The sequence below is a fragment of the Myotis brandtii genome, unplaced genomic scaffold, assembly GCF_000412655.1.
Source record: "Myotis brandtii unplaced genomic scaffold, ASM41265v1 scaffold793, whole genome shotgun sequence".
In the NCBI taxonomy this organism is placed as follows: Eukaryota; Metazoa; Chordata; class Mammalia; order Chiroptera; family Vespertilionidae; genus Myotis; species Myotis brandtii.
The window spans coordinates 1,386,760-1,403,161 of NW_005371193.1; the positions used below are offsets into that span (position 1 = coordinate 1,386,760).

Below are 16,402 nucleotides of genomic sequence, written 5' to 3' on the forward strand. Positions count from 1 at the left end.
GCCGGCAGCGAACGGAGTCCGGGAATTGGCTGCGCCAGGAGCTCAGTCTCTCCTGGACCGAGGCGCTGGACGCGGCCAGGACGCCTTAGGAGGACTCCAGGCACCGGCCGGGGGGACAGCGGTCAGGACAGCGGCCCACCCCCCGGAAAAGTGGGGGCAGAAGTTTGGAGGTGAGCGCTGGGAGCCCCGCGCGCGGCTGTTACGCAGGACTGGACCTCCGTTTCTTCTGGGGCGGACCAGGGCCACTGCCCCGCCAGCTGAGGCCACTGCCCCGTAAGACTGCCGGAGCTCTCAGCGCCTGTCCGGGGCTCCAGGGGAGGCCGTGGTCATGGTGAATGAAGGTCGCAACCTGGAGGAGCGCGATGACACCCTTGAGCAGCAGTCCGCGCCGCCGGCGGACCCCAGCATTCCCGCCCCACCTGCCATCCCCACTGACCCCAGCGTCTCGACTCATCCCAGCGTCTCGGCTCATCCCAGCGTCTCGGCTCATCCCAGCGTCTCGGGTCATCCCAGCGTCTCGGCCCATCCTAGTGTCTCGGCCCATCCAAGTGTCTCGGCTCATCCCAGCGTCTCGGCCCATCCCAGCGTCTCCTTCCACCCCAGCGTCTCTGCCAACCCCAGCGGCTCAGCCTTCCCCGGCACCTTGGCCCACCCCGGTGACTTGACCCAACCCAGTAGCTCCGGCCGCGAGGACCTCAGTACGATCAGGGTGAGCAGGCGCCGTTGGGCGGTGGTCCTGGTGTTCAGCTGTTACTCCATGTGCAACGCCTTCCAGTGGATCCAGTACGGCTCCATCAATAACATCTTCACGTACTTTTACGGGGTCAGTGCCTTTGCCATCGACTGGCTGTCCATGGTCTACATGCTGACCTACATCCCTCTGCTACTGCCGGTGGCCTGGCTGCTGGAAAAATTTGGCCTTCGCAACATCGCCCTCATGGGCTCCGCTCTCAACTGTCTGGGGGCCTGGGTGAAGTTAGGGAGCCTGAAGCCACATCTCTTCCCGGTCACGGTGCTGGGCCAGGTCATCTGCTCTGTGGCCCAGGTCTTCATCCTGGGCATGCCCTCCCGCATCGCTTCAGTCTGGTTCGGGGCGAATGAAGTCTCCACGGCCTGCTCCATAGCTGTCTTTGGCAACCAGGTGGGTAGAAGAGTTGGTGGGTGTTCAGAGGAATGGCCATGGTACCACTGTGGGACGGAGCGTGTTAGATTGTATCTGACCGTCCTGAACTGTGTGGGAGACTGTAATTTTCTGACTTCAACTGAGTTGGTGACTCCGGGTGCCTTCATGGTTCTGTGTGATTGATGGTGTGAGTGCTTATGACTGGGTGACTGTGTAAGAGAGGTGCGGGGCCGGAGGGGGGGTGGCGGATAAAAGGAGGGGACCTTTTCTTTCACCACAATTTCTCCTCCCCCAGCAGAAAGCATGCTTTGAAAAATAGGATGTTTTATGATTTCATTCCTAACCTGTCAGTCCACCAGCCTAGACCAGTGGTTGGCAAACTCATTAATCAACAGAGCCAAATATCAACAGTACAACGATTGAAATTTCTTTTGAGAGCCAAATTTTTTAAACTTAAACTATAATATAGTTTAATATACCGACTTCTGCGCATGGGCCACGAAGTTTGAATCGCACTGTACGTGCGCGCCCGCACGTGGTGTTTTGTGGAAGAGCCACACTCAAGGGGCCAAAGAGCCGCATGTGGCTCGCGAGCCGCAGTTTGCCGACCACTGGCCTAGACCTTTGACTCCAGGAAAGCTGTCCTTTCTCAGGGAGCAGCTCCAGGGCTGGTACCGTCAGAATGTAGCAGGTGTCGTTAGCCTGAGCTACCAGCTTTCCTAGAGTGCACGCTCTCCTGCGCTACATAGTACCGCCGAGCCGGGCCCTGGTGGCATTTGGCACTGTTCTTACCTTCTTTTGTATACAGCTAAAGACAGGGCAGTGGGAACAACGCTTTGTGCCAAACTCCTTCCCTGGGGTTTAGAGCCAAGTTCAGCGGGATGGAGTAGAAATCTCCCTCTGAATTTCCAAAGACTAAAACCCTTGGAAAGGCCTGGACAGCTCCTCTCTAAATCTCTTCTCTTTCCTTTTTGGAAGGAGTATATGAAATCCTTTGCCTCGCCATGTGCTTGGTGATGACCTAGGAAGTGGGGTGAGTTATGCATCTGATCGTCTTCTCCAGATATTTGAAGCAGATCAGACACGGGGCTCTGCTCTATCTGAACCACCACCTCCCGGTCCCGCTGCCTCCCGAGCGCACGCAGCCGTGGCAGTGTGTTTCAAAAGGTCCAGTAACGCTTAGTTCCTATGGGCCTGTTTTCTCTTACCTGTTGTTGCATTTAGAAATTTTAAACTTTTTCGTTTAGAAATTTCTCATTTGGGTCAGAAATTTTCAAAACTGCTCTAAAGGCCAATTTCCACCCTGTTCGTCTTCACCACCAGGAAGTTGACTTGAGCTACGTTTCCCCAAGCCCATAAGCCCTGCCATTTGGGCAATAGCTAAGCAATCAATGAAAACAAACAGAGAGGGTTCTTTAGCACACAAACAGGCAACATGAAATCTCTTACCCAGCTTTTTTTTTTTTTTTCTCCCACCTGTGGGTTTGAACGTCCTGAAGACTGAATTGATTTGAAGTCTGGGGGTGAAGCCAGAGGGATCTTGTTCAGGGCAACTAAAAAATAGGTGTTGAGGGTGACGCTGACCAACCCGCTATTCGCTAAAGGGATTTTCACGTCCCCATTGCAGCCCTGCTGGTGGGTTTGACATTATTGGATTTTTCCTTTCTAAGAAGGTAAAGCAGTGGGTGGGGGTGAAGGGCAGGACCTTTAAGCTTCTAGAGAGCTATGTCTCTTTATTGGCAGTAGAACAGGATACAGGCCAGGTCACTGCAAATCCCACACCTTTCGTTTGGGGAGGGCAGAACTATAACTGGGAGGAGCCCTCAGGAGGTCTGGTGAGTTCAGAGAATCCAGCGCTTGTTTTGTTAACCATTAAGAGTAAACTTTTTCCAAGTGCAGCAGGGTGGCGTAGAAATCTCTTTGCTTTTTGGAAGGAGCATATAAAATTCTTTGCTCCAGAGGTGGCTCTCTGACGGAGCGTGCGGCTTAGGGTGGTCTTTGTCAGCTTCCACCACGGCCAGGGCCAAGAAGTGCCCAAGGTGATGGTGCAGCCCATCAGCCTCATCTTCAGATATCGACTTAGGGTGGTCTTTGTCAGCTTCCACCATGGTGTACCATGGCCAGGGCCAAAAAGTGCAGAAGGTGATGGTGCAGCCCATCAGCCTCATCTTCAGATACTTGCAGAATAGATCTCGGATTCAGGTGTGGCTTTATGAACAAGTGAATATGCGGGCAGAGGCTGTTTCATTGGTTTTGATGAGTGTATGAACCTCGTATTAGATGCTGCAGAAGAGATTCATTGAGAAAACAACTAGGTCGGATCATGCTGAAAGGAGGTAATACTTCTCTGCTCCAAAGTGTCTCCACCTAGAAATGACTAATGGAGAGAGAAATTATTGAGAAGCAATACAGTTTGTGTTTTTTTAGGTGCCCTTTGTTGGGAGAATTGTTCTTAAACATTTATTCATGTTGGCTTACAATACCCTTATGTTACTACCAGATGACAATAAATGATGTTGAATTGTTTTTGTTAAAAAAAAAAAAAGAGTAATAGGTTTTCAGACCCTTTCTGACACACTTATACCTGTGAGGGAACTTAACACCAGACATATCTTTAAGATTTAATAACAGTAGTTATGCATTCATCACCCCTGCTCCCCTCCAAGGCCAGGAAATGCTAAGAATTTTACATTCAAAAACTCTCTGACAGCATAAATTTGTGTCACAAAGCCATCTATTTAGTTTGATATTTTTAGGCTCAACCCACTGTGCTAAGTAAAAAAAAAAATTATGAAATAACAGAATTGTTTATGCTTCCTCTCATAGAGATAAATCATATTTGGTTCTCAGTGTGTGTTTTAACCTTATTTTCTGAGTAAAGCATGACTGAGTGGAGGAGAAATATTAACAGAGCACCTTGAGCTTTGCTGGAAAAAGGCTCCACAAAGCTGTTAAACAGATTTTCAGTGTCATTCTGCAGAATAATTCTTCATGGCCTGCAGACTTCACACTGGGCAGCAGAACCCCTGCACCCTGGTAATTCTAACCTCTCTCTTCTAGTGCTTCTTAGACACTCGACGCATGCACCAGCCCTGCTTGCATTCAATCCAACATTCATTCATTCATTCATTCATTAAACAAGCTTTTGCCTAGGTGGGGCAGGGAGAGAATTTCTTCTACCCTTCTAGGTTTTTTCAGCTGGCCTAATAATTAAATGAACACGAGACAGATTAAAAAGAGAAAGTAACAACATTTAATTACATATGTACATATGGGAACCCCACATATGTAAAAGAGTCAGAGATCCCACACACATGAGAGGTTCAGAGACAGAAAGGTCAAATGGGGATTATATTACATCCCAAGCCAAGGACTAATGTAAGATGCCTTGGGCCTTAAAGGGAGGGGTGCAGGAAGGAAGGTCATTTGCAGGACAATAAGAAGAACAGATGTTCAGTAATGAGAAGTTTGCTCTGCTCTATGGATAGGTCATCAAGATTATTTCTGGGCTCTAGCTAGTTTGGCTCAGTGGCTAGAGCGTCAGCCTGCGGACCGAAGGGTCCTGGGTTCGATTCCAGCCAAGGGCACATGCCCGGGTTTCGGGCTTGATCCCCAGGGTGGGCGTGCAGGAGGCAGCCAATCAACGTTTCTCTCTCATCATTGATGTCTCTATCTCTCTCTCCCTCTCCCTTCCTCTCTGAAATCAATAAAAGAAGTATTTTTAAAAAAAGATTATTTCTGGTATTAACTTTTATTGTGGACAAGGCTCCCAATTTAAATTCTCCCAGGAAGATAAGGAAGGGGCAGGAGTTTCTGCAGGCTTTCAATTCCCTTCAGTTCAAAATCCATATGCCAAGTAGCACATCTTGGGGAGACCTGTTTAAACCCCTTTACCTTGCTCTTCCGTTTTGCCAGGTGCTGTACTGGGGCTGCAAAGATAACCCCTGCCTTCGCAGAGTTCTTGCACCAGATTTTTAAATTGTACCAATGTCCCAAGGAGATCCCGGGAAAGGATCTGGGGTGTTAAGGCATCCCTTGAGATAAACTTTAACCGTGCAGGTGTGGGACATTCAAGTAGTTGCTAGCGAAGAGGCTGCTCTTACGCAAGCAGGACCAGAGTAGCAGGCTTTAGGACCAACTAAGACCAGAGGCTTTAATTTAAATTTTAAGCGTAAGCAAAATAATTCAGTTAACTGCCGGAGGAATCACACCACACGAAACATATGCAGTTGCAAATCACACAGCTTTTTTTATTACTCATACAAATTCCTGAGCTGCGGTACAAACTTAGTTAGGGATCCCCGTGGTGCTGTCCTCTGGGGTCCAGCAGCTAGGCTGGTCTGGTCTGGGTGCAGGGGGTCGGCGTTCCTCACCCAAGAGCTCGGCCGAGTCTCAATCGGGGTTGGGGGGGGGGGGGGGTGGTTGTTAGCCGTTCTTCTGTCATCTGACAGGAAGAGGAGAGTGGAGCAGCGTCACTTGTCAGACGGACAAAGGGACGGGCCTTTGTAGCTGTCTTGACAGGTGAGCATCGTTAGCTGGCCTGGGTCCATATTTAAAGCTTGTTTGTACCTGTAGCAGCTCAGGTGGCTATCAATGATTTACATCAATTCGCATATGTTAATCTCAAACAAGGCGAGGGGGCTAAGGAGAGTAGTCACTCACCAAGTGTTTATCTTGACAAGTCACTCTGAGTTGTTTATTGAAGTTCAAATCTTTATCTATGAGGGACACACTTCAGGGCAGTGGGGAATGTGTTCTTAATATCATACTTTAAGTTTTAAGGAACGTTAACTCAAACATCTTAAAACTTTTCTGACATTCTTTAAACATTTTAAACATTTCTATATTTTACTACAACAACCAGGCACCAAGATTCAGATTTTTAAAAAAGCGAAATTGATCAGAGTATAGGGGATTTATTTTCAGTTCTCCATGAGGTTTTTAGTATCTTCTTAGCCTAATTGCTATGGGAAAATTGAAGGAGAAGGAAGCTAAATATCTATCAAACACCTACTAGTGCAAGGCACTTTTTCCATCCATTATTTAATTTTTCAACATTGTGAGGTGGGTGGGATTGTTCCCGTTGTTACAGGTGAGGAAGTTGAGACAGATTAATGGAGCAACTTTATTCAGGGCCCTACAGGACTGGGTGGCAGAAGGGACATTTGAACCCAATTCCACCTCCAAAGCACATGTCGATAATTGGCCAATATTGAATCTTCATGTGGATAAAATACATATTTAAAGAAAAAAGAGCAGGATTCTGAGGTTCGAATTTTGCTCCTTATGTCTCGAGAATTGATGTTGAAAAAGTGTCTAGCAGTTGCCTCTAGAATTTGAGAGCCTCGCTCCTGTCTCTCAAGTTCCCAGCATTAGATTGCCCCTCCCCCATTGCAAACTGCTAGGGCTGGTGCTGTTGCTCTGAACTTCGCATGGAGGGGTCCTAGGAATGGGTTCGAATCTCTGGGAAGAAGAAGCCAGTAAATCCTGAGCCGAGGTGAGGGGAGGGAAGGAGGCTCCGACTGCAGCTGAGGCTCTTCGGGTTCCCTCTGGTTATTTGAACAAGTGGTAACAGACTGGCATTTTTTTTTTTTTAAGCAACACTTGTTCCATTGTTTCAAGGGAAAAGGATCTGTGTGGGGTTTTGAGTGATGTGGACACATTGTTGTTGTGCAAGGGTTAGAAGAAAGCCTGTGTTCCAGTCTGGTGATAGCTTGGTGATCAAGGACCAGGAAGATGTGGGCGATGAAAGAAATCTTCAAGTCAGTGCCAGCCCCCGCTGAGGAGCCTGCAGCACCCAGCAAGGGAAGGGCCTTCTCAAGGACTCTGGGGCTGCTCAGAGCACAGAACCCAATAAGAGAGGAGGAAACAATCAGTTTGCTTTCCATGTAAGGAAAATACAATCTATCTACATATATATATATATATATGTAAAAGCCTAATATGCAAATTGTCCCCTCGGGAGTTTGACCAGGAGACTGGGAGTTTGATCGCTCGCTATGATGTGCACTGACCACCAGAGGGCGGCACGGAACGCAGGAAGGCCCCGATTGGCTCTGATTGCCAGCCAGGCCTAGGATCCCTACCTGTGCACGAATTTCATGCACTGGGCCTCTAGTTACCTTATAAAATCAGTTCTGTGGAAGCCAAGGCTGGTTGGGCTATGGAAAATAGCTCTTTCCCACCGAAATCTAATGTGAGCCACATGTATAACTAAATCTTCTCGTAGCCACATTAAAAATCTATAACGTGTAAATTTAAAACATTTTTAAACAGGTGAAATTAGTTTTAGTACATTTTATTTAACCCAATATATCCAAAGTATTATTTCAACACATAATCAATATAATATTACAAGCTATTTTACATCCTTTTTTTCATCCTGGGTCTTTAGAAATTGGCATGTTTTTTACACTTCCAGACTAACCACCTTCCCTGGCAAATGATGGGGTTGTGTTCAGTAGCCAGGCTGCACCGCACAGACCTGGAACAATGATGCTATTTGTAGGGGAGAAAAACTTTGCCTTGACCTTCTTAGGGTCCCTGGCTGGGTCTAAAAATTAAACTGATAAAGGCATTTTAACAGAAAATCATCCACATTTATTTAATGTAAGTGTTATGTGACATAGGAGCCTTCATAAGAAAATGAAGAACAGTTAGACTTGTGCATTTTTTAAAAATATTTTTATCGATTTTTAGCGAGAGAGGAAGGGAGCGGGAGAGAAAGAAACATGGGGCTCGAACCCAAAACCCAGGCATGTGCCCTGTCTGGGAATCGAACTGGCAACCTTTTGGTGTCCGGGATGATGCCCAACCAACGGAGCCACGCTGGCCAGGGCTAGACCTGTGTGTTTTTATGCCAGGTTTGATGAAGAGTGGACAGCCGTGGAGGGATGTGACAGGTTAGGGGTATGGGGGAATTACAGTAAACTAGGGAAACTGAACAAGGCCTGTGTCTGGGTTCTTGGCAGCCTCCCTGTGTCTTCAGAGATAAGGAAGCTCCCTTCCTCCCGGTCTAGGGAGGGCACCTCTCACAGGATGGTTTTGTTTGTTTCAGGGAAGAAGAGCAAGGAGGGGGAGGAGATGAGAGTAACCTTTCTGTTTCTGCTGTTTTCTTGAACTCCTTCAGGCTTCCAGCAGGTGAAGATGGGCTCTAGAGAACTGACTGCAGCCTTGGGGAGGTTGTGTTGGCTGGACTGGCTGATCATGGGTACCACCCAGAGAGGTTGAGTGTTTCTGGGACTGACTCAGGAGTCAGGGTCATGAGGCAGGTGGTCAGCCTAGGCTTCTCCCAAAATCATGGCCCCGGGGGTGTCTTAAACTCTCGGCTTACCGTTCTGGGTCTTCTAGTGGGAGAGCCTTTCTTTCAAAGTCTGAGTGAAGTTTGGGGAGGAGAAGGCAAACTCTTGTTCTCTTCCATTGGTTGTTATTGTTAAGGTGCCCGGAGTGCCCGCCCACATGGCTGACCACTTTCTGGCCTCCCTGTTGCACTAGCAGAGACAAACAGGCAGGGGCTGGGACAGCAGGCAAGGCTAGTGAGTGGTGACCAAAATGAGAATGGGCGGGGCCCATGACCTGCAGGTCCCAAAATGCTCATGGGTGCGCCAGGTCATATGCACGTGACATCGTAAAAGTGACATTGGAATGTGGTGGGGTGACAGCAGACACGAGGTCACATGTCCCATCTACAGACAGCAGTTGCTTCAGCTCCCGCCAACCACTGACATCCAAAGCATGACCCAGTGTTGTTAGATCTTCTCTTTTTTTCTTTAAAGAGAAACCAGAAATCCAGATTTTTTAAATGTGAAATCTGTTTTTTAAATTGTGGCAAAACGTATGTAACATAATGGCGATCATTTTAGCCATTCATAAGTGTACAATTCAAATGGCATGAGATACATTCCCAATGGTATGTAAGCCTTAACCGCCATTTATACCCCAAACTTTTTCATCCTCCCAGCAACTCTGTACCCCTTAAACAATAACTCCTCCCTGCTCCCTCCTTCCAGCCCCTAGTTACCTCTTCCTGCTTTCTTTCTCTATGAATTTGCCTATTCTAGGTACCTCATAGGATCTTATTCTAGGATTCATTTGCTATTTGGCTTTCTGTGTCTGGCTTATGAATTCTGTTTGTTAAATGCTGCTGACTGGTTCAAAACTTTAGAAAAATAACAGTCTTTATTTAGAAACTGCAGGTCAGATAAAACTGTCCCATCTGAGATTTTGGGGGAGGGGAATGTGCAGGCAGGTGGAAATGAGAGGTCAGAGGTTAGCAACTCTGGGGAGGAAACGAGACAAGTGCTTCCTGAAAATGGGGATTTTTCACCTCACCCATGGGCCTGGGTAAAAATGCCTGGGCCCCCATGTGGACTTCCTTAACCAGGCTTTCTAGGGGAGGGGCCCAGACTCCTATATTTTTAGCTGGCCTCCCAGGTGGGGCTAGTGATCAGACTTTTTGAAATCACCTGGAGCAATGGTCGGCAAACTGCGGCTCGCGAGCCACATGCGGCTCTTTGGCCCCTTGAGTGTGGCTCTTCCACAAAATACCGACTTCTGCGCATGGGCCACGAAGTTTCAATCGCACTGTACGTGCGTACCCGCACGTGGTATTTTGTGGAAGAGCCACACTCAAGGGGCCAAAGAGCCACACGTGGCTCGTGAGCCGCAGTTTGCCGACCACTGACCTGGAGAGAGGACCTGCAGGCCCTGGGAAGGCACCCTCCAGCTTAGAGCCAGGTTCTTGTCGGGGCTGGTTTATGAGGTGTTTGCTGTAGGCTGGGTCCTGTGTGCTGGTGGAAGCATTTGTGAGCTCAGTTACTCACCCTTCAGATTGAGGGGAATGCTTTCTACTGGACAGGGACCTGGCCCCGAGCGCGTCTGCCTCGGGCGTAGTGTGTTGGTTCCTGACTTCGAGCAGGAAAAATTTCGCAATGTGAAGCTGAAGCTGGAGACAGGGAAACAATGAAGGGCTTAGGATAGAAGCAACATCAGGTGAGCCGAGGTGGGGCTGCTTTGGCTCTCTCGTAAAATTCTAGGCGAGAAATGAGCCGAGGTGGGGCTGCTGTCAGCTCGCTGGAAAGCCCCACTGCAAAGGGGGCCTTGGCGGCAGGTTCAGGGGTTAGCCCAGGACAAGCTGCCTTCCCTCCTGGTTGCAAGTCTCAAGTTGAGGAGATGCATGCCTGTGGGAAGAAGAGGGGGAAGCAAAAGGTGTGGGCACGCCCCCAGGAGGGAGGGTGAGGGAGCACTGGGTCCTTTTTATTTGAGGGTTTTAAAGGCTGGGGGTTCAGGGGAGGTCTTAGGGGAGATCTCAACAGAATATTCATCCGATCCCAGGCGTGCCCTTTCAGGGTCGCGGTCTCCAATGACTGATCAGAGCCAGGGCCAGGGCAGGCCGGCAGTCACCACAGCGGGCCCTGGTGTTGGCGGGCCTGGAGCTGAATACACCTGAGGCCGAGAATTTTTCTCTAGCGGGGAAAGGTCAGGGGAGGGTCCGAATCCCGAGTCGCATGACCAGCCATATGCCAGGGGAGGAAAGCCACCCTGGGGGTGATCCTGCGCCAGTTTGGGGCTTACTGCCCTGGTGACCGTCTGTGTCTGCTGTAAATTGCTCAGCCAGTTGGTTCAGCCATCTCTCTGTTTCCCCCTTCCACTTGCCGAGGAATTTTCCTAGCTTCTTACTATCCTGGTTGGGCTGGTATTGGAGGCTCATCGTTCTGATTCACTTAAGGTTCTGAAAATGTCCTGGAAACCCTGAGTGGGGGTGGGCAGAGGGGGAAATCCCTGATGGAATGTGCGGTGAGACCACTGCAGATGCTCCTAACCTTTTTGTTTCTTTGAATGTCAACTCTGCACTGGAGGAAGCTGGGGTTGGCCTGACTCTCTTGGCTCTGTTTCTCTGCCAGGCATTGTTGCAGGTGCCCGCTAATTCCGTGGAATCCAGTCTGAGTTTTCAGTGTAGCGTTCTAGGACCCCTGCTCCCTCCCCATCCCGACCAGTGTGTCTCTGGTTCCCTCCCAGCCTAGTCTCTCAGCTCTGATCAGTGTAGCTCCTTAGTTGTCTCCGCGAAGATGCACTGCTTAGGGACTAAGCCTCCTCCTGCCAGGAGAGTGACATTAACAAGATGGTGTACTGGGAAGCCTCCCCCCGCCCACACAGAAACATTTAGATAAACAGAAACTGGCTAAAATAACTTCTTTATCCAAGCTCTGAAAATCAGTCAAAGATCTACAGCAATCAAGCAAATGCCCAACCAAGAAAAAATCAAAATGGTAGGAAATTTCATGGCCTTTATACTCACCCTCCCCACCTCCCTTCCCCATGCTGTGGCTCCCAATCCCCAGTTCCCTTCTGAAAACCGAATTTGCAGTGTTTCAACCCAGTTGTATTCCTGAACGCTAACAATGAACAATCCAAAAAGGAAATTAAGGAAAAAATTCCATTTATAATAGCATCAAAAATACTTAGGAATACCTTTAACCAAAGAGGCGAAAGACTTGTACACTGAAAACTATAAAATGTTGCTGAAAGAAATGAAAGACCTAAATAAATGGAAAGGCATCCTGTGTTCATGGATCAGAAGACTTAATATTGTTAAGATGTCAATACCACCCAAAGCCATCGACAGATTCAACACAATCCCTATCAAAATTCTGATGACGTTTTTCACAGAAATAGAAACGATGTATCCTAAAAGTCATGTGGAAATTTAAGGGACACCGAAGAAACAAAACAATCTTGGAAAAGAACAACAAAGTTAGAGATCTCACACTTCTTGATTTCAAAACGAATACCAAAGCTACAGTAATGATGATATTGGCATAAAGACAAACATATAGACCAATGGAATAGTGTCCAGAAATAAACCCTCACAGGTATAATCAAATGATTTCCAACAAGGGTGCCAAAACCATTGAGTAGGAAAAGAACAGCTTTCTCCCCTCCCATCTTCACCTAAGGATATGTTTATTGATTTTTACAGAGAGAAGGGGGGAAGGGGAGAGAGAGAAAAACATCAATGTGAGAAACATTGATCAGTTGCCTCCCATACCCACCCTGACCAGGATTCAAACCCACAACCTTTTTGGTGTTTAGGACAACGCTCCAACCAACTGAGCCACCCAGCCTTTATAATAAAAAATAGATTTTATTTTTTAGAGCAGTTTTAGGTTCACAGCAAAATTAAGCAGAAGGGTATACCCAAAAGAACTGAGAGCCCTAGCTGGTTTGGCTCAGTGGATAGAGCATCGGCCTGTGGACTGAAGGGTCCCGGGTTCTATTACAGTCAAGGCCATATGCCTGGGTTGCTGGCTCCGATCTCCAGTATGGGGCGTGCAGGAGGCAGCTGATCAATGATTCTCTCTCCCTCTCCCTTCCTCTCTGAAATCAATAAAAATAAAAAAATAAAAATAAAAGAACTGAGAGCAGGAACTTACTTGAACAGATGTTTGCACCCACGCGTATAGCAGCATTATTCACAGACAAAAGGTGGAAGCCACCCAGGGGTCCATCTCTGGGGGAATGGATAAACAAAATGTGTTATATACATACAATGGAATGTTATTTAGCTTAAAAAAGAAAGGAAATTCTGACACATGCTCCACATGGATGAATCTGGAAGACATTATACCAAGTGAAATAAGCCAGTCACAAGTACTATATAATTGCACTTACATAGGTATTGAGATGTCTTTTTTTTTTTTTCTGACAACAACCAGTTCTCCAATTCTCTGTCTGACACTAGCTCCTCAGAGTTAGTGCAGATCCCACAAGTTCGGGGCTCAGTTCCACAAGACTGCCTCCCATGAGATACCATTTGCAAATCCTGGAGGCCACCTGTACTTCTAACTGTAAATTGGGGATTCCCACAACCCCTCCTTAGGTTCTGTAATCTGCTAGAATGGCTCGGAGAACCCAGGGGAACACTTTACTGACATTTACTGGTTTATTATAAAGGATACAACCCAGGAACAGCGAAAGGGAGCAGATACCGAGCAAGGTTTGGGGAGAAGCACACGCTTCCATGCCCTCGCTCCTCACACCACCACCCCCCCAGCACTTTGACGTGATGTGTTCACCAACCTGGAAGATCACTGAATTTCCTTGTTCGGGAGTTTTTATAGAGCATAGTTTCCAGCTCCCTCTCCTCCTCAGAGGTGGGGGAAGGTGTGATTGAAAGTTTCCAAATTCTAATCACTAGGTCTTCTCGTGACCCATTAGCTTAAACTCAGGTGTGATGGAGGGGGCTCCTTATGAATGACAAAAGACACTCAGGAAATTCCCAACTTGTTTAGAGCTCTGAGCCAGGAATGGTGACAAAGACCAAATATATTTTTATTATACCACAGGTACCTAGAATAGTCAAATTCACAGACTCAAAGTAGAATGGTGGTTGCCAGGGGCTGGGGGAGGAAAGAATGGGGAGTTATTATTTAAGGGGTACCCAGTCAGTTTAGGAGGATGAAAAAAGTTCTGGAGGTGGATGGAGGGCATGGTTGCTCAATGATGTGAATGTACTTTATACCACTGAACTGTACCGTTGAAAATGGTTAGAATGATAAATTTTATACTGTGTATATTTTACCATTGTCCCCCCAAACCACCTCCCAAATATCCCCACTACTTGTGAGGTGTTCCCCTCTGGCTGGGTACTGCTCACCTCCTGCCATCATCTCCTCTGTCTCCGTACTTGGAGGCATCCCTGGCCTCTGTGCTTGCTGGGTTTACTGGGTACTGGCCTTGGTTTTCTGGTGGTTTGTGTTTCCCCCTCTTCCTTTATCTTTCCCTGCTCCCCCAGCTCCTCTTCCCACTGAATGGGGAACGTGTCAGGGAGCTGGGCCCTTGATACATCTCTCCTATATCTCAGGGTTCTGGTCATAACCGGCGAGTACAAATGGAGGGACCAATTATTAAACAGGTTTCCATTTCCCGAAAGGAAGTAAGGTGACAATGAGTTCACTGAGTGCTCGGGTGGCTGGAGGAAGGGACTAGACTCTATCTTACTCTTTCAATGAAAAGAGTATTAAGTCCTTACTGTGTGCTTTGAACTGTGCCAGACCCACCAGACCAAGCTGGTTGAGAACACCATCTTTAGCTCTGCTGGGTACTCTTGGGCAAGTTTCTAAACTTTTCTAAGTTTTTATTTTTATTTTTATTTTTTTAAATCCTCACCTGAGGACATGCTTAGAAAGAGAGAAACATCCATGTCAGAGAGAAACATCGTTCGGTTGCCTTCCCTCTGTGCCCTGGCAAACCGGCAACCTTTCTGTGCACAGGACGATGCTCAACCAACCGAGCCACTAGGTCAGGCAGCTTTTCTACGTTTTGACTTCTTTTGTAAGATGGAGATGAGACAGGGAGTGGAGGGCCTTTAGCTAACAATTTATCGGACAAGAAATGGTCAATGAAGAACAGATGCTATCACCAATAAAGGTAGTCAGTTGGCTCCGTCTGCAGGGGCTCCTGAGGCAGGAAAGGCCAATGCGTAACAACTCGAGGATATCTGTGCTCTGGGCGTTAAGGGGTCACAGCACGTGGTAGCGCATACCTCAGTGTGTGCCGCGAGGAGCAAGCAGGACAGCTCCCCTGAGGAGGTGATGGGAGTAGCCAGTTCTCAATGAGTGAAGTGAAGAGATGTTGGGTGAATAGGGGAGGGTGGGCCGTTCCAGGAAGTTCCCAGGTAGTATTCCAGTGGGGACTTGTCCCTCTTGAGAGCGACTGGATTAAAAGCTTGCAGGTGCTAGAAGATGGCGTGAGTTTCCAAGTGTGTGGTTGATGAGACCTGTTGTTGTCTGTTGTGAAGACTTTGGGGTCTCGGAGGACACAGATCCTGGGCCAACCCCAGTCCCCACACATCAGACCTTCGTCTCACAAACCTAAGGCTGTGCTATAGGAAGTGGGGCGCCTGGGCTTATCAGGTGGACACAGTTGTTTCCCCCTGCCTGGTTCTTGATCTTTTTCCAGCGGTGCTATTAACAGGATGTCCTTCCCTGGGCTTCAAACCAACATCAAACAGCCCGAGTGGACTGCAGGATGATGAGGGTGGAAGCCCATCAGGGATGATAAAGAACCATAGCATTAAGGTGAAAGCTGGTGTTTCTTCTTCTTTTTTCATTCTCTGTCTCCTGACCTCTATTCAACACCAACCCAACGGAGCATCTCCCCTTGATTCTGCAGGACAAAGGACTTTTCTCTTTGCTGAGTCATTCAGGGGTGGGAGGGCATCCTGCAGGCTCCGACGCCCCCCGGACTCTTCTGCCTTCTGAGCTCATTATAGACATCTTTTCTTTTTTATTCTGTGCAAAAACCTTAGCTCAGCCTCTTCCCGCCACACAATTCAAGATGAGGCCTTGCTCCCGCATGAGGGCAGATACCAGCAGCGCCGTCTGTGTTTGTGGAAGGGGGAAAAGGGAAGCAGGGCTGGATTCCACTCGCTTACCAACTTCTTGTGTCTGAGAACCTCTAGGTGGAGCAGTGTTTGCTTTGGCTCCCAGCCCATCTGATTCCCTCTCCAGAGAGGTGAACATAGCCCCTTTCAGTTCTGGGAGACCACTTGCGATTGGACAGCCCTGCCAACCAGAAGGGACGGGCACAGAAGTTGGAGCAAGATTGGGGGTTAGTTTTTCTCCTTTTTTTTTCCTTTCTCTTCTCTCCTAGAATTCCTGACTTCAGCCCAAATTACTGTGCTAACTAGTGGGGTGTCCTCAGTGGCTCTGGACCAGCTTTCTCTGTGCACAAGGCCATTTGTCCTGTCCATCTACTCTGAGAACTGTACGAAGTGAGCAGCTGTGAGTCAACACATCAAAGCAGGGCCCATTCTAATGGGCTGTTTGTTTGGATGGTGGCTGCCCCTCCAGTGATCTGTACCACCTCAGACCTTTGTCCTGGGCTTCCTGTTTGGTGCTGGAGATATTTGTGGAGCTACCCAATGAGCTTACTCAGAGAACCATTTCTCCTCTACCAAGAATCTAGGCAGGAGCATGCACCTCTCTCACACCTTCCCTGCCTAGGACACGCTGGGAAACCAGCAGCTAAGTGTCTTTTGATTTCTCTCCTTGGGGCAGTAATCAGTTGTTTGTAAGTGTGGTCTGGTACCAGAATCACCTAGCGTTCCTTAAAAATGCAGATTCTGCCCTAGCCAGTTTTGCTCAGTGGCTGGAGGGTCATCCCTCAGACCAAAGAGTTGTGGGCTCAATTCCTGGTCAAGGGCACATACCTTGGTTGGGGGCTTGATCCCTGGCCCAGGACAGGACTTGTGCGAGAGGCAACCAATAGATGTGTCTC

At 48.1% G+C, this 16,402-nt stretch overlaps 1 protein-coding gene and 1 pseudogene across 1 annotated transcript in view; both read left to right on the top strand.

Moving 5' to 3' along the window:
• Positions 1 to 6: 6 nt before the first annotated feature.
• FLVCR2 (feline leukemia virus subgroup C cellular receptor family, member 2) overlaps positions 7 to 16,402 on the top strand; it is a 56,501-nt gene continuing 40,105 nt past the window's right edge. Inside the window, exon 1 of the mRNA XM_005883592.2 lies at positions 7 to 1,141. Within this exon, the coding sequence (XP_005883654.1) occupies positions 329 to 1,141 (813 nt within the window). The 5' untranslated portion in view covers positions 7 to 328. The remainder of the gene's footprint in view (positions 1,142 to 16,402) is intronic.
• Positions 3,214 to 3,531, top strand: LOC106724302 (annotated as a pseudogene).